The 24059-nt window shown below is 33.2% G+C and overlaps 1 protein-coding gene across 1 annotated transcript; it reads left to right on the top strand.

Annotated features, from left to right (window-relative positions):
• Window positions 1-1277: 1277 nt before the first annotated feature.
• Window positions 1278-23058, top strand: CSN1S1 (casein alpha s1). The gene is made up of 14 exons (XM_042984778.1): window positions 1278-1298; window positions 3210-3218; window positions 9100-9162; window positions 11221-11241; window positions 11659-11697; window positions 15494-15526; window positions 16335-16358; window positions 16485-16529; window positions 18127-18168; window positions 19527-19544; window positions 19981-20022; window positions 21021-21179; window positions 21796-21837; window positions 22675-23058. The coding sequence occupies exons 1-12, from the start codon at window positions 1278-1280 to the stop codon at window positions 21177-21179; spliced, it is 516 nt and encodes a 171-aa protein (XP_042840712.1). The 3' UTR covers window positions 21796-21837; window positions 22675-23058.
• Window positions 23059-24059: the final 1001 nt, after the last annotated feature.

Here is a 24059-nt window from a genome sequence, read left to right as displayed (position 1 = left end):
GCGCTGGCAGTTTGAAGCCTGCTTGGGATCTGTCTCTATCTGCCCCTCCTCTGCTTGCACTGTCTCTGTCTCTCTCAAAATAAATAAATACAAATAAACTTGAAAAATATAATAACATTTTAAAAAACGTATAGCTTTGTAGTCCCAACAGAATTATTTCAGAGTTTGAATTCCTGCATCCACTTGTTATTAGCACTTCCCTCATCTGTAAACTTCCTTCTCACTTCTCAACTTTCCAAATCTTACCCAAATGTTAATAGTAATTTCAAATTCTTGACTAGATCAACCCATTAGATGCCATCTGTCCTTTGGATTTCTATTGTACTTATTGTATCAGCCGTCTAGAGGTTAATTCCTAAAATAATTTCTACTTCTTAAATTTTTATGACTTTCCATGTGCTCTGTGGATCTTTTCCACTATAGTACATCCTTCATTGTTGTAATTTAATCACTGGCCATGTCAACAATCCCCAGCTTGCTATCTCTTCTTCTTCACTTCCCTCAGAGTTCTCTCTCTTGGAAACGCTCCAGCTCCACAGCCTCCTCACAGTCCCTTTCACTGTGTCTACAAAAATTCAGTAATATTACTAGAAACCCCTTCATCTCCTTGACTTCCAAGAAAGACAGAAATTTGAACCTGAATCTTCTCACATAAAAATACCCTCTAACTCCTGCAAGTTGGGGGAGGTGTCCCTTCCCTGTTGCCACCTGTATCTGGAGGTCCACAAGAGGAGAAGGAATGGTCATTCCACCACCACTTCCATTTTCTGAGGACTTTCTGCAGGGACTGTATTCTAGGGGCCTTGTTACCTGGAAGTCCTGTTAGTCTCCAGTTGGACCTCTTCTTCATCTCACTGCTGCCATCTACTGTCCATCAGAGTCCCTAATGCTATCCTTGTGCAGAGGGTTCTTTCCATCTTTAAACCTGTCATGATCCTGGGTGGCCTATATTAGTGCCCACACAAATAGTCCAATCAAACTCCTGACCTCTTTAAAACACTTTACCTAAAAATAGGTCTGACAGAGAAAGACGAATACCATATGATTTTACCTATATGTGGAATCTAAGACACAAAACAAATAAACAAAAACCAAACAGACTCTTAACAGAGAACAAACTGGTGGTTGCCAGAGGGGAGGGAAGTAGAGAGATGGACGAAATAAATGAAGGGGATTAAGAAGCACAAACTTTTAGTTATAAGACGAAGTGATGGAGATGAAAAGTACAGCATAGGAAATATAGTCAATAATATCATAATAAGGTTGTATGATGGCAGATGGCGACTATGCTTATGGGGGTGAGCACTGAGTAAGGTGTAGATGTGTCAAAACACGATGTTGTACACTTGAAACTGCTATCACATTATATGTCAACTATATTTCAATCATAAATGATAAAAAATGACTTTACCTCACTTCACTCATTAGCTTCTTATTGTCATTAACAACAGCTTCTTTATCTTTAAAATTTTTCAATTCTAAAATTGCCCTCTCTAGTCTAATATTCACTGTTAGGCACTTCAGTACTTCCATAGCAGTGACAAACAATCTTACTAGCTATTAAAGTCTAGCTAATCAAGAAGCATTAATACCGATAAAGGTGTACTTGCTAAAAGGACATTGCATATTTGACAGTCTGCAGACTTCCCCAGAAGTACTGTGAAGCTTGTTGTTAGCAACACTGTGACATTTTTTATTCAGATAGTTCCTCTTATTCTCAGACTATGCTCTGGTGGTTTAAGTCAGTTCATCTTACATGCATGTTAGGCATTCTGTTCTTGCTAGGATTTTACTTCCTCTATCTCCTATCTAAAGATACAATAACTTATATACATTAAATGCTCTTGTTGAGTGGTATATTAGCAAGAGCACAGGCTCTCACGTTGGAAGAAGCAAGCCATCATTACCTGTTAGTTGATGCATGACCTTGTATGGAAATTAATTTACTTAACTTATGGAGGCTTGGTTTCCTCATCCATAAAAGAGAAAATAATTCTTGCCTTCCTAACAGTGCATGATTCTTGTGAGGAGCAACCAGAATAATAAATGTAAGAAGGCTTTAAAACATTGTTAAGAACCATAGAAATTAATAAATGAATATATTCCATTTTACTGATGGATGGCTTACTAATCTGTTTGGGAAATTATGGTTCTGCTAGGTGACAATGTCTGTTAAATACATTATATATCCCCATAAAAACATTGTTAGACAAGGACATACAATGATTAGACCCAGGAAGGCATATCAATTATGAAAACTATGTTCCGTCAAGCCAGAGGAAGGTATATTTCTGATAGGCAAAACTCCCTTTACACATCAGATTTCCCAGTCTTTTAGAAAGAACTCACTAGGTAGCATTTAGTTAAATGTTAGCTTAATTTTCCCATATGTCTTGAGTAAGTAAAAGTGTCATTAGTGGCAAAATGAATGAATTTCGGTTGGAGGTATCCAGAAGGTGATAGAATTGGTATTACATAGACAAACTGTTGCTAATAGAACATCCTACCTACACAAAGAATCTAGGGTGAGGTGAGAAAATTCTTTATTCTAGACATTGTTATGAAGGTAAAAATCTCATGGAAATACGATTCAGAATTATTTAGCATCTGTTTTTGCTATATATGTTACATGTCTTTACATGATGTTAGGTACTTTTTAATTTTTTTATATGCAAAATTCTATCATTGGTAAGTTTAAAGGAGGAGACTATATATTACATTTTCAAATCTCCTAGTTCCTTGCTGGTCAAAGTGTATCCCATGGATCACCAGCAATAACACTACCAGAAAATTTGTTAAGAATACAGGATCTCAGGATCCATTTCAGATCTACTGAGCATGAATTTGAAATTTAACAAGATACCCTAGTGATTCATAAGTACATTAAAAGTTGAGAAGCACCTTCTAATTCACTGTGTTCTGTGAAAATATACAATAGTACAGCACTTCGTTAATAAAAATTCTAAGCTCTCTTCTCTATTCCCTTTTCATGTCCCATCCCAAAAGTTCTTTAGTTGTGGTCACTATTAGAAGTTTTGTCTTTACCTTTCCATACATTTTCTATGACATATAAACATAAAGATGTCATTCATAAATTCACAAAGTTTACAAATCTATGAAGTAAGAGGATAATTTGGGCACAAAATAGTTGAGGCTTTTATAAAATCATATTCTAATAATGATAATTTTAAATGAGCACTTTGTTTCAGGTACTGCAGGTATGTAATCTCATTTTTTTCTCACGTAGGAAGTGGATGTTATTAAACAGATGAGAACATTGAGGCACAATGATTGACCCAAGATAGTAGCAGATTAATGAGTGCCAGGATTTAAATTGACAGTGTGACCCCAGGGCCTTGTTTGCAACCACTGCATTAAAGCACTTTACTCCAGTGGTGTGTTTTATTTCAGAACATACTAAAGAATTAAAAAGGAGATTTTTTCTAGATACAAACACAAAAGTAAACATAGATTCCATATTTCCAGTAATGTCATACATTCATAATAGGCAACAACTCCCTGAGAAGGACTCTTATTTTACTTCTGAATTCCAAGATTCTAGTCATACAATACCTGAGAGTAGTTACCAAGCATCCATTGTGTCTTCTGTTAGGTTCCAAATGACGTGTGGGTTTCCAGAGAAAAAAAAAAAGTATCTTTCACATTTCTCGGTAGATTTCCTTCTGGAAGATTAGCTGTTAGTCACATAATTAAAGGACACTTTCCTAGAAGAGTCACCAGTCATAAAACCAAACATTCCTGAAAGAATTATGACAAACTAATTTTGAAACTTTATGTTCTGAATTATTGATAGTCTCATACAAAGTGAGTCCTTCAAAGAAGGTGTGAGTCTGGACCACAACCTGCTGCAACAATATACAAAGCCTTGCATAGTAAAGTTTACCATTTAACTTTAATTTTTCAAAATCTGTGTCATTTAATGGCTACTGACATTTCTCTTCATTTTTATGCTAATTAGTGTTTCTAATAAGTATGAATTCAAGAAGGAAATAATTTTTCCATTATCAAAAAACTAGAAAACAAGAAAGCTTTCTATTTAGTTGCCCCTCATCTACCGCCTTCCATTTTCTTTTGTTTAGGGATTCTGTTGGAATTTCAAAACCAGTTGTGTGATATCGTTAGAGTGGTCATGCCACAGTGTGCCTAAAATAGTCCTAGTTTGTGTCTCTTTTTCTATTATAATTACTGAGAGCATAACTTTTCATTATTATGAATGTTCCTTGTTGAATGATCAATTATATGTTCACCGTCCATGTGACTCTATTGCAATAGAAAATTGATAACCAGGTAATAATCTCATTTCTTTACTCATGGGACAAAAGCTTATCTGACTATAAATGACCTAAATATGTGTTTCAAATTTGAGCTTTGTTTTAATGGTTGGAACTGAACAAAATTAACTGGTAAAGCAAATGAAAAACATCAATATAAAGCAAATGAACTTAGGCTAAAATTTTGTAGGACTTGGCATTGCACAAATGTACAAAACATGAAACCATCTTTTCTCAAGTTATAGGAAACAGTTACATTTTACAATGATAAGAATGATTTATTAAAAATTACAACCAGGGCACCGAGGAGGGGTGGCTCAGTCAATTGAGTGTCCAACTCTTGATTTTGGCTCAGGTCATGATCTCAGGGTCATGAGATCAACCTCAGTGTTGGGCTCTGCACTGAGCATGGAACTTGCTTGGGATTCTCTTCTGCCCCTCTCTCTGCCCCTCTGCAACTCATGTTCTCTCTCTCAAAATAAATACACATTTAAAAAATAAAAAATAAAAACTACAACCTAGTAACTTTCTTCAATACCTAATTCAGACAAAGTGGAAATTAATCCTTATCTATAGAGGATTATAGACAGAAAAATTGGGATTTTGAGTTTGTGAGAAATCTCATGATAGATACACAAGTTCACTAAGAGATGGCTTGTTTAATGATGCAGATTAGACACTTCTAAAAGCTTGATTGTCTCCTTTTGATGACAAGTCTTATTATTATCAAACATTTCTAAAAAGTATGTTCCCAGTCTCAACTGTTCATAGGTACTCTGGAGATCCTGTTCAAATCTCTATTTTTGGACTATCAAAAATATTAAAATTATTTGCTTTTTGTGTGTTGAATACCCACCATAGTACTAGGCCTGGGATTTTGTCTTCCTCAACACTTAAAAAAAAAATTTTTTTTAATTATTTTGAGAAAGAGAGAGAGAGAGAACAAGCAGGGGCAGGGGAGGGGCAGAGAGAGAGGGAAAGGGAGGATCTCAGTCAGGCTCCATGATCTCAGAACACAGCCCAAGGTGGGGCTTTATCTCACAAACCATGAGATCATGAGCTGAGCCAAAATTAAGAGTTGGACGCTTAACCAACTGAGCCACCTAGGAGTCCCTTATCTTGCTCAACTTTTATATCCACAGTACCTTGTCCAGTTCCTTCATCTCTGTTAATAAATAAGTGAACAAAAAATAAATAAACAAATGAAGATACAGTAGTTTTTTATAAATTACAGTAGATTTTTATATAGTGTAATTCTAAGGGGCAAAATAAGTCAATCATTCTGGATATGCTATCTAGAAAAGACAAAAACAAGGCACTATAATGCAGTTAAAGATGCTTGCATGAATCGGAGTAGAGGCATAGCCCATTTTATTGCATTTCACCTTACTGTATGTTGAAGATATTGCATTTTTTTTTTTACATATTGAAGGTGTGTGGCACCTCTGACTTGAGCAAGTCTATCAGCGCCATTTTTCAAACAGCATTTGCTCACTTCATGTCTCTGTGTCACATTTTGGTAATTCTTGCAATATGTCAAACTTTTTCATTATTATTATATTTAATTGCTGCAATTTAGAGATAAAGCTTAAACAGATGAAGAGTTGCTTCTTATGGATGAGCAAAGAAAGTGGTTTCTTGAGACGGGATCTGCTCATGGGGAAGATACTATGACGATTGTTGAAATGAAAACAAAGGATTTAGAATATTAATAAACTTAGCTGGTGAAACAGCAGCAGGGTTTGAGAATATTGATTCCAATTTTGAAAGAAGTTCTACTGTGGATAAAATGCTATCAAACAGCACTACACACTACAGAAAACTCCGTATGAAAGCAAGAGTCAATCGAAGTGGCAAATGTCATTGTTTTCTTATTTTGAGAAACTGCTACAGCCACTCGAACCTTTGGCAATCACCACCTTAATACGTCAGCAACCATCACTATCCAGGCAAGACCCTCCCCCAGTGAAGGGATGATGATTCACTGAAAGGTCAGGTGATGGTTAATATTTTTTAGAAGTTAAGTATTTTTTTTTTAAATTAAGGTATGTACATTGGTTTTTAGACATAATCCTATTACACACTTAAAAGACCACAACTTCTATATATACTGTAAAATCAAAAATTCATTTGATTCACTTTTTTACAATACTCAGTTAATTGGGGTGGTTTGGAATCCAACCTATAATATCTCCAAGGTATGCCTGTGAATAGAAAACACTAGTAAGCTGTTAAAATTGATATGATGTAGTCAGCAAGAAAGATACTATGTAGAGAGGTTCAATATGGAAAACCAATCTCTCTGATTCCCATTGTAGAAAGCCTGACCCACTCTGGAATTTCTTTTTAATACAGAATAATGTTCCTGTCACATGATTGTGAATAAGATGTAAATATCATTATAGTATTTAAAAAATTTTTAAATATATGGTACGTTTTTTCCTTATAAAAATGCAGTTACAATTAACAGTATTTTTAAAAAACCTTCTCTATGTATGGAAATTTTCTTCAACATATAATATTTCTTTCTAAAATGTGTGATGCAAGTTCATTCTAGGAGTAAAATTGGGGATTGGAGAGTGGGACTTTGTTTTTTTTTTTTTTAGTTTTATTTACTTTAAAAGATGGAAAATCAGAGGTATGATTTATTTTTTGCAACATTTAAAAATTTAATTCTTCAATAATTATTACTTTTAGTTAAACAATCTAGTAACTAAATTAATGTATGATATCACAACTAGAACTTCCAAAGCAAAGCAAATAAAAAATGATGTGATGAAGTTAACATGCCACCAAAATTTATAGGATAATTACATTTCCTTTTTGGAAAAAAAAAATCAGAGCATATACAATGTAAGTTACCCCACAAAGTGAATAATTAAAATAACTAATGTATGACAAATTGAGTTTTAAAAGGTGAAGTAAATCATGAATTCTTACCATGACCTAGCATGTTAACAAAAGTTGAAAAATTTTGAAGACTCTAATTCATCCCGAGAATTTTCTTTATAGGCATTGGATTTTTCAAAAGATAAAAAGAGAATTTTACTTACATATTAGTCTTTCCAATTATTCACTTAACAGACAATCATGTTCCTATAATAACCATAAAGTTGGATATGTTTGTATTTTAATTTTGAGTAATGATATTCCATTTCCTCTATATTCTGTTATCAGAGCATGAATCACTCCTTTGTTGGAAGCTCTCCACAGAATTTCTTGGGAGAGAAATTGAACTGAAAATGAATTTCCTATTTGAGAGAATTCTTAGAATTTAAATAACCTATTGGTTGAACTGAAACCACAAAATTAGCATTTTACTAACCACTTGGTTTAAATAGCTATGGAGCAAAGACATCTGCCATCACCTTGATCATCAACCCAGGTTGCTTCTTCTTCCCAGGCTTGAGTTCAAGGTATTGTGTTTACATATCACAAACTTACTATGATTTCACACTGTCTAATCTTTCTTTCTTTCATTTTCATTAAGATGCATTTGTAACTTTTCTATGTGTTTGCAAATATTGATACCTTCTTATGATTTAATGGTAGTTTAGAATGCATTTGCAAATTTTGACACCATTGATCTCAGAGATTTTGGTGAAAACTTACTATAGCTTTATAAAGATCAAATCATTTTTTTAAGACTTGGTAACTAAAATCTTGTATATTGAAAAAGTAGATACATAATTTCAATAGACACTTTTGATGACACAGTTTGAATTATTTTGTCCAATAGCAAAGTTGCTATGCAAAATAATTTCTGATCTTTTTAATTACTATAACATTTCTGGTAGAATGTTTCACGACCATTTTTATTTCATGTCACGTGGCTAATAAAACTAATTATATAAAGAGTACATCAATGTTAGACACATAAATGACTACTTTTGTAAAGATGTTTAAATTTGGCTATTTGGAAGGATACAAATGGGTAAAGATAGTAAACTCATTTTGGGCTTATAAATATGCCTTCTTTACTAATGTGTTCAGATTCAACAGTTTGTTTTTAGATTCAACTGAAGCAGTATATATAAAAATGTCAGTATTAGTTTGTTGACTAAGGCATAACATGTATAACATGATTTTTAAAAATAATTTCCCCAGAAACCATTTTTCTACTACATATAAATGTCAGTAGTTACAGATTCTTGCAGTTTGATGGAACTCTGGAAATCAAACATAACAAGACATCTGAATCTTATGAATCTGTCCAATCATCTTCATACAGTCATGTCATGGATAGATCAGTGTAGTCAAACATGAAGTGATAGCTAGATTTTTTTTAATAACTGATGGAGGTTAATAATTTCTACAAATGCACTGATACCATTTTTCACAAAGATTCCAAAAGAACAGAATGCTCTAAAATAGACTTAAAGGAGAGATTTTCAAAAAAATTCAGATAAAATAAATTAGTTTATTACTCATTTAGCAAATCTGATGATCTAAGAGGAAAAGTTTGGGTTTTTTAAAAATTGTATGTAAATATTGATAATCCTTTATTCCTCAGACAAAACCATACACCATACCCAAAAATCAAATTTTTTCTTTTAGAATGTTAGTGGATGAAAATATTGGTCAGAAATTGATATTTCTTAAAATAAGCACAGAGCAAGATAACTAGAATCATAAACTAAATTTATGTTAAATAGCAAAATTAAAAATAATGTTAATTAAAATACCACTCCTCAAATGGACCTATTTTATCATAAATTTTCCTTTTTTGGAAAATCAAGGATTTCTTTTTCATGAAACAAATTTTATTATAAGACCTAACTCGTTTTTATTTTGTTCTCTTACCTAGGCCTTGACCACCATGAAGCTCCTCATCCTTACCTGTCTTGTGGCTATTGCTCTTGCCAGACCTGTGAGTACAGTAGAGAATTTAGAAAGTTGCAGATTCTTGTCAGAAATGATCTTATATCTTATCAAACATGAAATATGGAGAATAATAATCTTAAAGCATGGGATGATCTCTAATTAGTAAAGTCTAGATATTAAAACTATGGTAATATTTCACAAGTCTTAAGTCCAAATCCAATGTTTGACTTGAAATATAAGCACTACTCAATAAAAAAAATTTAATAAAAAGTAAAAACAAAAACAAAAAAATTAGTTATTGTACAACATAATAAATAGCATCAAATAATGTAATTAGGTTCTTTCCCTTGGTCCATTATAGAATTAGCTTATTTGTAGACATATAATAGGTGCTGTATTTCCTTATCAAATATAACATAAAGTCACATAGTCCAGTGTATTTTGCTTTTGGAAATGAAGTCAACCTTCATTTGAGATAGCTGTGGCAACAAATTTTTGCCCAAGGTATAGAAAAACAAGGCTGATTCTTCTGATTCAGAAATCAAGTTACTGTGGTCACTGTCGACCGTGAAACTAGATAATGTAAATTATTTTTCTTCTCAAAAGTAAAAAGAAATGCTATTCTGTTAGTTACGTGAGGCAAAAATGTTATTTGGTTTTCTTTCTAATGAAGGAGGGAGTATGAATAAACAAGGATGACCTGGAGGGAAACTCACCAAGTAATGATTTGAGATATTTGGACATCACAACCATCAAATAAATATGGAAGCAAAAGTTTCTGAAGTGCTGGCACATTATTCTATTGATGAGACTCTTATTCTCTAAATCCTTATAAGGATAATGAGTAATCACCAGTAACTCAACTACTTAACCAAGAGAATTTTGTTTATGCTACACTCTAAGCACCAACAGAAAGAAATCTCTGACTTTGAGTTACAAAAAAAGATCCAAGTTCCCAGGAATGTGTCATGGGAGTAGTTCTTATCTTGTCTTTACAAATGAAATGAATACAAGTTCCTCAGAAAACAGATTCTACATCTCTATTCCCAAGAAAACATCAGAAATGTTTATGCTATCATTTAATCAAACTTAGCCTTGTCTCCAGAGTCAAGGTTCAGATTGAGAAAATCTTTTGTGTAATTAAATTGATGATAAAAATAAAATCCAGACAAACAACATTTAATTAGGAAAGCATACATTTTACTCCACAAATTTGTAATGCTTTAAAATCACCTTTAGAACGATCATGTAATAGTAGTTTAGAAAACTAAATAACTTATTTATCATTCTGGATTAATTTAAACTAAGAATTTTTTTTAGTCTTTTTACATACTTTTCCCAATTTTCTGTCATATTCCAAAGAGAGAACATAATTAACCTATTTTGTTTTGATATTTGTTAATTAAATAGTTATAGTTACTTTTTCCCCCCATTTTGCTACCAGGGAAATGTGGTTTCAGATAAATTTAGCTATTAAAATAAAAGCCTTGCTTAAGTAGTAATGTTTAAATTCATAGTACATATTTATTGTGAAATTATTATTATTGTATTTTGATTGCTTTTTCTTTTGTTTTGTTTACAATTCACTATTGTTTTTCACAGAAACATCCTCATAGACAGCCAGAACTCGTTCGAGTGAGTATTCTATTCTGTATTCCAAGAACTCCCTCTAATTATATAATGTCAGTGATGATGTCTTGATAACACACAGACTCTAGACCTGTTCTCTTCTCTATAAAACAGTTTCACATTCACTGTGATATAATAAACTCAGTTGAAGTGCTGAGAAATTTTTATTTGTTTTCACAAACTTTCTTAGAGAGGAGGGCACATGAACTTACATAAATATTTATGGTTAATAAAAATCTTAATATTCAAGAGAAATAATTAAACGGAATATGTTAACATGATCTATTTTAATGTATTCCTGCTTCTTTCTCTTCTACTTGAACTCCAACATGTGATTTATAATTTGGTCTCATTTACACACTGGATCTTCAATTAGGTACTTGTACCTCACGTTTTTGCAAGAGTCATTACACCTCCACTCTGCCCACTAATTGAACTAATAATACCTTTTAATTTATTTTTTTATTCTTTGCAGAATGAACCAGAGAGCAGAGAGGTAAGGCTCTTTCTCTACCCCCAGCTCCCAACTTTTTCTGTTAGCTATGATGAATGATGAATGTCTTCCCTGCTCCACTTTTCATTTGCCTTCAAATGTACCCAAGTACTCAGCTACTTGGATTACTCTCTCAAATCTCTGTTTCGACTAAATCCTTATTCAATTCTTCCTTTGACATTTTGTTAAGCACAGACTTACTAAGTCTCTAAGCCTAGTAAAAAGAAACAACCAAATAGGGTGTCTCCTTTAGTTTTAAAAATTAGATTATAAAATTAAAACTAATTATCTTTTCTTCTACCTAAGAAATATGCTGGCTTACCTAATTAAAATTGAGAACTTGTGCTCAAATGGACAAACATGCTCCTTTTTTTGGTATGTTTTTCATTTTTTTTAATCATTCACACTTTAATTCTATAGGAGCTTCTCAAAGAAAGACAGGCTCTCAGGTTTGCTCTCGTAAGTGTTATCCATTTATTTTTCTTAAAAGACAAACACATTTTTCTGGGAAATGTATTTTAATTTTAGTTTATAAATGTTTTTTTCACTTAGCTTGACCAAATATTTCCTTCATTCAGTCACCCAGGCACCCACAAAGAATATTAAAGCCAGATGTTCAAATATTAAAAAGCTACATTAAATTTTAATTTGTGCCTATGCATTTGCCTCTTTGTAAAACACTTATGCTTTCCTTTGCATAACCTAGGTAGAATATACAATTTCCATACGTATTATGGATGGAACATTCTGTCTCTAAACAATACTCCTTTATGTATTGTATTTTCTATAATTTAGTGACTTAATTGTCAAATAAAACACAAATAGAAATTTGACTTCATGACCACTATTTAAAAAGTTGATAGGCAACCCAACTTTGCCTGAATGGTTTTTAACATGACTTTTCTTCTTTCTCTCTTCCTCCATCCCTCCTTCCCTCCCTCCCTTCCTTCCTTCTTTTCTTTTGTAGCTTACACCAAGAGAATTAAGACAGGTAAGGAGATCTCCACAAGATACACCATAAAGTTAACAAACGGACGCAAGTGTTGTGCTGTCCACTTCTTTATTGCCTCTTATGGAAATAGACACTAGGTTTATTGAACCAGACAGGTGAGATCAAGAGAATTCAGAACTATGACTGAAATAAGATAAAAGATAACAACAAAATATACTGGGACAACTTTTTTTTTCAATTTTTATGTATTTATTTTGAGAGGAGAGAGAGAGAGAGGGAAAGCGCACCCATGAGTGCAAATAGGGGCAAGGGGGAGAGAGAGAGGGAGAGAGAAAATCCCAAGCAGACCCCACACTGTCAGCACAGAGCCCGAGGCAGGGCTTGATCTCACCAAATGCAAGATCGTGACCTGAGCTGAAATCAAGAGGTGACTCATATTTTACTATTTTAAGTGCATATTGCCATACAGCTTAAGCAAAGAAAGCTTAGCAAAAATAAACTGATGTTAAAAATGCCATATCAAGAAATATTAGTGTATTCATGAGAAACATATTTATTTTTTAATTTGCAGCAGCACAATGCAAGGTACACTTTCTTACAGATGTTCACTCACTTACATCCCTATTCACTAATGTTGTTTCTCTTTTCTTTTCTATCCCTAAGGAACACCTCAGTGAACTGAGCAGGGTAAGGAACACCAATGGTATTTAAATTATTTTAAAAGTTTGTCCTTTCAAAAATATATTTTACATGCTACCCTTTATTGATTTCAGCAAAGAGAACTTCTGAGAGAAACACAGAATGATGAACCCAAGGTACCAAAATTTTTCTTTAAATAGTGTGGCCAAAAAAAAAAAAAATGTATTCTTGCAGTGGGAAAATTATTTAAGTTTAGAAAAAAGAAGTTTTTCTATGGCATTTATAGTTTCTTAGAACTTTTCAGACATTCAAAATGTGACTTCTGCTGAGAATTCTAAAGAATACTGATTTTATTGATGTTACTTTACACCTATGGGGAGATGAAACATTAGTATGAATGAATGGATGGATGAAGGAAGGAAGGAAGGGATGTGTGCTTGCATGGATGTGATTGTGGACTGGCCAATTGTTTGAACTTATCACCAAAGCTGAAGAAATGCTTCATTCAGGGTACTATATATAGCAATATATCTGCTCCAAGGATGTTTTACATAGTCACAGTTGATGATTTGCTTTATTTAAACATGATTTTTAAAATATGAGTTGTCTACTAGATTTTTAATAGATTTGGTATAAAGAGACCACACAGATGCTCAAAATTTATGAGATAAATATATCTAACTATCCTTCATACCTGAATGATTATCTTTTCTTGGCAGAATACTAAGAATAAGTCAACTGACGTATGATCTTTTGTTTTAAAGCTGTTAAAGCTAATATAAGGAAAATGAAGAAGTAAAAACATTCCTTTTACATACCCACACAAAGTAAATAATTCTAAGTCAAAACAAAGAGATATTTCTAATTCAAGAAAAAAAGATATATCACATATTGGCCAGAATTAGCTGGATAATTACACCAGCACTCATATTTTCAGCTTAAATTTTATTGATAATGTCACTATATTGCTATGGAATATAGAGGGAGAAAATCCATTTTGCTTAAGTATGTATGTGTCATTGAGCCAATGGTTTGTGCACTTTTATTTACCACATGATCTTTAATCCGGTGCTGCTCTTTACCTTGAAAAAGCCAAATTAAAGAAAAAATAACTTATACTGGTTAAAGTAAAATGTAGAATTATTTACATTGGTTTATCACAACATATAAGAATCCAAAATAATTTTTATTAAACTCTGAAATGCAGATTAGGGAGGTAAATCCTTTGGTTAGCTCAGGCCAGGGTAGGCAGGCCTTTTTATTTTCCTTATAACTTGGCTATTGCCTCAATTTTCTATTATCTTTGCTGTCTATTTTTATTCAGCAATTGTTATTTTACATTTGAAACATAAAATTAATTCTTTTTTCTTTTCCTAAGGGACATGTTATGGAAGGCCCTGAGGTAAGACATCCTACACTTTTATATCACACGTAGTACACACTATATGCTTTGTTTCATGCAAAACTATCTTCTCAAAGTGAGCAAGGTTAAACTTCTCAAGTCCAAGAATGTACAATGTCGTGCCAGATAAAGTTAAAATTGGAAGAGGGAATATGTCATTTATATGATGATCAGTGAAAACATTGCTTATTTATTAAAATAAAGAGTAAAAAGCAAAATGTGCATGACTGTTAACAAATGGAACATGAGGCTCCAACAAAAGTCTTACCTCTGCCATCTTGGGGTATGAGCTTTCTCAATGTTGAGGGCAGTCCTTGGGCAGAAAGAATTAATTGCAGCAATCACCGGGGATCACCGGGGATTGGCTCTGCTACCCAATCTAAAAATGTGGGAAAAACATGTAAGTCCCTAATATATAGTTAATCAACTCTCTGAAGAGATGAATAGTCTTTTGAATATTAGAATCAGTCTTTTAAAATTTGCACTTCGATACAAAAGTTATATCCATATATAAATATAAACATACATGCCTTAAAAGGAAACTACATATTTCAAAGGGTAGATGTTTTAAAAGCTAATATAATTTTAGGTCCATGCTGAAATTGGTTGTTGCATTTTTTTTATTTAAATTTTTTTTTTTTAACATTTGTTCATTTATGAGAGACAGAGAGCACAAGCAGGGTAGGGGCAGAGAGAGAGAGAGGGAGACACAGAATTGAAGCAGGCTCCAGGCTCTGAGCTGTCAGCACAGAGCCCATCATGGGGCATGAACTCACAAGCTGTGAGATCATGACCTGAGCCGAAGTCAGACACCCAACCGACTGAGCCACCCATGTGCCCCAATTGGTCATTGTATTTTAGTGTTTCCAGTTTATTCACTTCAAAATAGCCCCAAAGGTGCACGAGAATAAATGCTTAACTCTGGGTAGGTCAGCTCAATGGGGCTTTTTCTTCAAATTTCATATTTATCACACGCAAAAAATATCCATATACATTTTGCATTCTACTCAATCATATACCTGTGTTTGTTTTACTAAAAAATGTTTTTTTAAGTTATTGGGTAAGTTATTATCCTCTTCTCTCCATATATTTTAAATAAAATTGACACTTCAGAAAATACATTATATTGGCCCTGAAGCTTTTCATATCACTCATTTCAAATCTGAAACCAGGAGTCAGCAACCCAAGAGGAAAGTATAGACCTAGTTTCCTTACAACTCTAAAAATACCAGGGTCAATGACACTGGTTTCCTTTCTCTTAGCAAAGGGAAACTAGCACCAGTTCATCAAGCGAGGTAAGTGATTTTGATGTTAATTCAATATCCCAATTAGTTAGAAAACATTTATGAAAGCTTGTTGAACCATGAAGGTTACATATTTCATAAGGTCTCATTGTACAAGGTGCCATATATGTAACTCTATTTCAATTTTAAGATGTGAATATCACCCCAACAGATGTAAGAAAACAACTCTTTGTCAGAGACAAAATGACAAGATTGTTGTTGGCAAACAATGGTATCTGGCTATCTGTGGTGCCCAAACATTTTTTCCCTAGTTATTTTGCCCTTCCCAGATTTCATATTTATTGAAATCTACCCATATTAGTAGAACTCAATCTTGTCATTAAAAATTACAATGGTGGCTATGTTTCTAAATCAATTATGTTAACATGTCATATTCTGTGTAGAAATCAACCCATTCGGGGTTAATTAATTACACATTCTTTGCCCCTTGTTAACCTAAAGAAAGAAAAAATAGCAGGCATAGAAGGTGATGAAGTCTTTCCCTTAACTTTGGGAGACCTTCATCCAAATTACAAAATAAGACCAACCCAAGTTTCTGTGAATTCACTAAAGGTGAATATTTTATATCCACCTTCAACATTCCGAAGAATCTCCCTGCTGAAAGCAGTGAGAAGAAAGGGAATCTTGAATACAGTATATACCTCAAATTATTCACCTTGTCTCAGTTATGCAAAAATTTGTTGTTAAAATCAGTTAACCACAGTTATTTAGTAATAGTGTTTGGTTAATTAGCATTCTTACCTTAAATGTAAATTAATGTCATAAAATTAAAAGTGTGCTTGTTTCTATTTTTTTGAAGGAAGTTGTTCCCAATAACACTCAGGTAAGAGTTATTCATCAAATTTAAAATATAGAAATATTACCCAATATATGCTACAATATGCATATATATATATGTGTATGTATACACACACACACATATATGTTTGTTATTGTTTTTGTTTTTTAGCAGAAGCACATTTCAAAGGAAGATATACTCTCTCAACGCTATCTGGTAAAATTTCATTATGAGCTTATCAAAGGCAAATGTACCAAGAAATGAGTAAGAATGTTATATTGATAAATTGTTCTCTTTCTCATTATCTGCTAAAATGTAATCCATAGTAAGTAGTCTAATGGATTCTAGATAATGACTGCTTCCTCTCTGAAAATAAAATTAATGAGTTTTTTAATTCCAGGTTTTTAATACATGCTTTAAGTTGAATATTTGTACTATATAGTCTGCTTTGGATCTGAATAGCCTAGTATTAAAATGACAGTCCATAGATTTGGCCAGACTTAAGTTTGCCCCTAAGCTTTGCCTTTTACCAGCATGTGATGTTAGTTTATTTATCTGCTATAAGTCTATAATCTAATTTCTAAAATGACAATGATAATAAATATTAAATGATATAAAAGCAGCTAATATAATCCATAGTTCAAAGTAAATGATCACTAAATGTTGCTAATGTCAGAAGCATCATCATTTTTTCCCCCACTTCATCTAATATTTTGATTTCATTTGACCAAGTTTAAAAGCTTTGGTCAGAAAGCAGAAGTCATTTTTAATTTTCTTAGTATTCTGACACAAGATATTATATAAGTAAAATTGCCTGAATACTCATATCTGATTGTATTTTAATTTATTTTAACTTAAAAATAACTTAAGAGGCACTTGGGTGTCTCAGTCAGTTAAGTACCTGACTTTTGATATCAGCTCAGTTCACGATCCCAGGTCGTGGGATCTCAAAAATAATTAATTAATTAATTAATTAAATTAAAAATTAAAAAAATAAAAATAAGTTAAGAAAGCAGTTTTCTAATATTTTAAAAAGAAATAATTCAATTAGTCCAAATTGTTGTAGAAATAACACTAAAGTAAGATTAATAGTTCCTCATTCTTTACTTCTAGAAAAAGCATTTTAGGATTCTAGCTTCATTACTTAAGAATGATGGGGTTGCTATGACCCAGCAATAGCACTGCTAGGAATTTATCCAAGGGATACAGGAGTACTGATGCATAGGGGCACCTGTACCCCAATGTTTATAGCGGCACTCTCAACAATAGCCAAATTATGGAAAGAGCCTAAATGTCCATCAACTGATGAATGGATAAAGAAATTGTGGTTTATATACACAATGGAATACTACGTGGCAATGAGAAAAAATGAAATATGGCCTTTTGTAGCAACATGGATGGAACTGGAGAGTGTGATGCTAAGTGAAATAAGCCATACAGAGAAAGACAGATACCATATGGTTTCACTCTTATGTGGATCCTGAGAAACATAACAGAAACCCATGGGGGAGGGGAAGGAAAAAAAAAAAAAAAAGAGGTTAGAGTGGGAGAGAGCCAAAGCATTAGAGACTGTTAAAAACTGAGAACAAACTGAGGGTTGATGGGGGGTGGGAGGGAGGGCAGGGTGGGAAGGAGGGCAGGGTGGGTGATGGGTATTGAGGAGGGCACCTTTTGGGATGAGCACTGGGTGTTGTATGGAAACCAATTTGACAGTAAATTTCATATATTAAAAAAAAAAAAAAAAAAAAAAAAGAATGATGGGGTTGGACTGAATGGTATCCAAGCAACTGAGAATATTTTTTCTTTTGAATAGGAACAGCTTCATAGACTGAGCAAATACAACCAACTGCAACTGGTAATAGTTTATTTATTATAATACAAAATTGTATTCTGCAGAATTAAAATACATTAAATTTTATGTTGGGTGCACTTCTAAAGATGTATTCATTTTTTTCTCAGGAAACTATTCTAGCCTTGGTAGTTAACAATAATTGGAAAATTATTCATATGACTGCCTATATATTTACTATCAAAGCCATTTCTTTCTATTTATGCCCATACTACTGCTGTCTATTTATTCATAATTACTAACCAAGGAGAAATTTACTTTGAGTAAATTCTACATCAAATCCTCTTATAGTCTCTGATGATGCATTATATTTAGGACTTTATCATGTATTTATTTTCCCAAATTCAGTGCTGTATGGAGATTCCAGAAACATTCCTATTCCTGCTCATGAAAGCACAGATATGCCAAATAAACTTCCCATTTAAGGAAACAGTATAGACTCTGTAGGAGGAATCAGGAGTCCTAAACATTCAAATTGTTTTTGTCAAATCTCTCTAAGAATTGTCAAGTTGTACTCACTGTCCCTGGACCTGTTTCCTTATGTGTGAAATGGAAACATTCTTCCTGGTGTTATTTTGAATATCGGATTATCAATCTCCTACTCAGCGAGCCCTAAATCTGGCTTGTAGCAAGTCCAATTTCCTGCTCTGACCCTTCAGACTCTATAAAATTTGCTTTGTTCATGAGACTTCTAACAACATTATGAAGGTCTCTTATCAAGATGTACATTTCAACCATAATGCCATAAATTGCTTTTATGCTAAAACATATCAATAGATCAAAAATATACCCATCAGCACAAACTTCTTAACACTATTTAGTTTTGATCCTTTTGATTTTTATAAAGTCATTCGCTTGGGAGGAAAAAAAAAAACCTTTACTTTTAGTTGCAACAAATCAACTTAATTAAGACTTTAGGGAAAAGGCCCTGTCGTAATTTAGTAAAATTATATTTTTCGTTTTCTTCTGTTATCGGTGTAGGAAGAGGATAGCCAATAATGAATTTGATTTGGGCCCAATTGTTACTCTTATTTGGTGTCTAAGTTGCTTATGTTTAAAATAAAGTCCAAATAAATTTAAATATATCATTAACCACCCCCCTCCCCGGAATTCACCATTACTGATCTGAGAAATTACAGGAATAATATGTTTTATTATTTTAGGTATATGACTAAGTTGTTACCTCCACAAATATTATTACTATATTGGTCTTGCTCATAATGTTCATTGTATTTCATAATGTCCATTGTGTCCTCAGTGGCTAGCATAGTTATCCCTGAATGAGTGAAAGTACCTAATAAATGTTTGTTATTCATAAATTAATAAAGTCAATATACTAAAACAAAATATTTTCTCTTTCCTAGGAAGCTCTCCGTGACCAGGTAAGATTATTTATTAAATCTAGAATATATTAATATTTTTAAAAGTTTATTTATTTTGAGAGAGACAATACACTTGCTTATTTGCACGTGCAAGCTGGGAAGGGGCAAAGAGAGAGGGAAGAGAGAATCTCAAGCAGGCTTTGAGCTCTGTGCTGAGCCCTACACAGGGCTCAATCTCATGACTGTGAGATCATGACTTGAGCCAAAATCGAGGTGGATACTTAACTAACTGAGCCACCCATGCACCATTTGAATATTATGTTTCTAAAGTTACAAATTAAAAAGTGTTTTTATACTTTTTCATAATTCTGGCATATAATGCAGTTTATCCTAAATTTCATGGATGATGATATATTCTTGGTACATTGAAAAATGAACGTGTTGTACCAGAAGATGTCTAAGTAATTTAGAATGTACTATATTTCCTTTTATACAGCAACAACTGCGCAGAGTGACTGAGAACAACCACATCCAATTGGTAATATTTTGATTAATAAATTACAGAGTAATGATATACTGTGAAGTTTAAATATGTGTGCTTTTAAATAGCCTCACACTTTGAAGGGGTTGTTTTCTTCTTCAGAAGTTATTTCTCACTCCCAACTTCTGGGACAATTTGTATTAATTGACAGGAGAGATTAGCACTACTTGTCAGTAGTCTTTGGAAAAGGAGCTGCTTTCTGCTTTTTGTCTCAGCTGATGTGGGCATTGTATTTATAATCATAAGCACTATGAAGTGTTAATCTCCATGGTTACATTAATTTCTCTTTTAACATATTTCTTAATTTTATATTTTTATGCCCATAGTCCGATTCTAAAATTCAATTTATATTTAGGAATCTCAAACTCTCAAACTAGTTGACACACTTTTCTTTTGAATAAACCATCTGGAGAGATACTGAATGTCTCTGTAAAAATACTCTCTGATCCTGTTTTCTCATCTGTGAAATGAAGTTGTTAGTAATACAGAGCAAATACCAACCTTTCCCCTGCCCTAAATTCCATTGTTCCACAGTTTTCCTAGGGATTCTGATTTCATTTTTAAGGCAATAACCAGATACTATGAACTATGTGCTGCCATAACAATTCTGATTCTTGTGAACAATAAGGTCAGTTCCATATCAGTCACGAAGCCCCCCAGTCACTACTTGCCATTTAGCGATTCTTAATAATGATCGTTGAGGATGTTCCATATGTCTTAGAAGAAATTGCCTCTAGGAAATACAATGGACAAAATTAGTGTCAGTTCCCAACTCTCTTACATGAAAAGTATTTCAAATAGGTTGCTTCTTCCACCTTTGAAGTTTTATTCAGAATCTGTAATTCATATTCTCTTTTTCTTTCAAAGATCTCACCGAGTAATTATCTCTTGTGTTGCTAACAGCCATGTCTGAAATGATTGGAATGATTCATTTTCAGAGATTCAAAACAGCAATTGTTCATACATTGTTGTTTCTCAATGGTCTTTCCTTCTAGCCTTTCCAACAATTCTACCAACTTGATGCTTATCCCTATGCTGTGTGGTATTACCCTCCACAAGTCATGCAGTATATTGCTTACACACCATTCTATGACGTCACTAAACTTACGGCCCCTGAGAACACTGAAAACGTTGGTGTTGTGCCAGAGTGGTAGGTAAGTTCATTTACCTAAATATTGATGTTCTACCAAAGGAAATAAAAGAAATTCACTTACAGAACCTACCATAGAAACAGTTTTAGAATATTCATGGCAAATCAGTGTTTAGTGACCCATGTGAGAGTTTTCTGAAATGGAAAACTGACAATACTTTCTGGTATCTATGGCTAACAGTCCAACAGTCAGGAACATTTGGAGCAGCGTTATCTATTTTATAAGTGAAATTCATTCTTGATAAGGGTAGAAAAAAACTTTTCTCCAAATTAAAACTATAAAGGGTTCTGATATAGAACTCAGTTTTTTTCTTTTTGCACTTTTACTAATCTTCCAATGCCTTCCTTTGGGTTATACCCATAATACACATAACAATAGAGCACAGATTTTGGTATCCAATAGTTCTAAATTCAAATTCTGACTTTTGGTTACTTGAAATAAGTATAACAATGCTTATTTTAATAACTCTGAATGTGATTAAATATAATCATCTTTGCAAAGTATAGTGCTGGGAAAATAGACACAGCAAATAAGTAGTGGTCATTTTGGGGGCAGGGCTAAGAAAATTTTATTGCTGACTACCTTGATCACATAATTTTAACAATTTTTATTCTTCCAGAAAAATTAAAAATTCTCAGAAACTCCACAATTATGGTACTTGGTAAGTTTGCAAATTACTTGTCTAACCATTAATCCTATTTTCATTTGAAGACAAGGTAAAAAGATATGATTGTAGGCTGTAAGTTTTTTTTTTTTCTGCTGAAGTCTAGTTCCTTCAGAACACATTAGCACTTAAAGAATTAAATTGGATTAGTAATGTGCAAATTTTTGTTTCCTGCTCATACTGTATTTAAACGGCAACTTAAAAAGTTACCTAACTTTAACTAATATAATTTATAATATTGGAAATCCTATACAAGTATAGGAGTTTGTATGTTACTAACGTTCTATGAAGATGTGACATTGAGACTCACTCAGGTGAACCCAACAGTTGTATCCTGTTCCTTGTGCTCACTACAGAAGAAATCCTTAGCAAGTCACCTAGTGAAACCAAATGATTGCTTGTCAATAGGCAAACAGACTGAAAAGTCAACAGATTTGTTTTAATTACCTTCTCCCACTTGATTGGAGCTTTTAAATGTGTGTGTGTATGTGTGTTTGTGCACTTCCCTTCACAATGGTGGCAACTTTCTTTCCAAAAGATCAAACTAAAGAAAATGATAAAACTCTGACCCACATGGAAACTTTTTCTTCCAGTTGCCTTGCCATATCTTTTATATTACTTCAAAAGAAAATACTATCTAGTAATAAATTATTTTCAAAACATAAAAATCAGGAACAATGGATATATATGTCAGCCACAGGAAAGCACAAATAACATTGTAAACTTTATCTTAAAATGGAAAAAATGGAAATTAAAATGTGCATACCATAAAAGTGTGTCTTTAACTCAAAATATGTAGTATGGCTAACCACATATTTCCTTTTCTCTTTACAGATGTGACTGAAAATTCCATTCTCTAAATTTCGCCTCTATCGTGTAAAACCATCCTAGCCAAAGGATTCGACTGTTATTTTAGAACAGGACAATCCCAAATTGAAGGCAGTCTTTTCTTCTTGAGTTCTCTACTGTGCATTAGATAGAATATCATCATTTTCCTTAAGTTAAATTTTCCTAACAGTTTATTGTCTAAATTTCAGTTACATCATGCTGGTGTGAAGGCCACTGAATCAGAGGGTATTGAAGTCTTTACTAAGTTTCTGTGATGGAAATTTTGTTTAAAAAGTCTTTGAATTGCTTCTTCTGTAAGTGCCATCATTTCATGTAATTGTGTGCAGTGACTGAGATTTTTCTTTTTCTTTTCAATAAATTATACTTTTAAGGCACAGTCCATACTTTCTGTCATTATTTCATTCAGCAACATTTACATAATCCTTTTCAGAGTATGTATATAATATTTTGTTCTCACTAAATTTTTCTATGATACTTGCAATCACATTTTAATGAAAAAGGTTAAAATGTCACTTCTGATTCTGGCAAATTATAAACGAGGTCCAAAATCTTTCACTTGAAGTCAGTTGTTTGTAGAATATTTCCCATGAGGTGTGGCTGCAGAGAGGAACAGCAGTGTGGCATTTGTGTGTCAACTGGGTACTTGAACAACCTGGTGATGCAATTAATTTATGCCACCAGGACCTGTTTGTGCTCAACCCACTTGATTATAGCTGAGTTTATATGTAGGTAGATTAGACCATTTAAGAGGTCACCTTAGTACACACGGTCACCTAGTAGCCATGGTGGCCTGTTCAATATCCTTCAGAGCCCAATGAGGAGTTATTTCTTGAAATGACAATTGTTACTTGCTCTGATATCCTAAAAGCCCCAGGTGAGATTTACTTTTTAGGGTATATTCCAGGTTTACAGCCAACCCAACACGTCATGACCCTTTTGGAACTATTGTATCTATAAGATCCTAACATACAAGAGATAAGGCCTCTTGTGGCATGCCCTAACCCATCAACTGTTCGGCATCCTACCAATAATATATATTTTATGTGCATAACACCCAAAGATGAATTTTTTGCCTTGAAAATGAAAAGAAAACCAGTTAGCATCGATTCTTCTGACTTCTCTCTGTGTTAAGAAGTACATGTGAAACACTTTGTTTTTATCTGGAGGTTTGCCAACCTACTCCAACTACTGAACCTGCAAGAAATTAGTGGAGAGTACAGGCCCCTGTGTTTTCATAAAATGTGTCTCCCAGCTTCTTTCGTCATGTTATTTCCCAAGGCTTCAAGGATACTTGATATTTCTCATGTCATGAATCCTATAGAAATAAAGTCATCAATTTAATGAATGCCCAGTGAGCCATGGAATAAGAC

This window comes from Panthera tigris, chromosome B1 (genome assembly GCF_018350195.1).
Source record: "Panthera tigris isolate Pti1 chromosome B1, P.tigris_Pti1_mat1.1, whole genome shotgun sequence".
NCBI lineage: Eukaryota > Metazoa > Chordata > Mammalia > Carnivora > Felidae > Panthera > Panthera tigris.
This window is presented reverse-complemented; position numbering and strand designations above follow the sequence as displayed.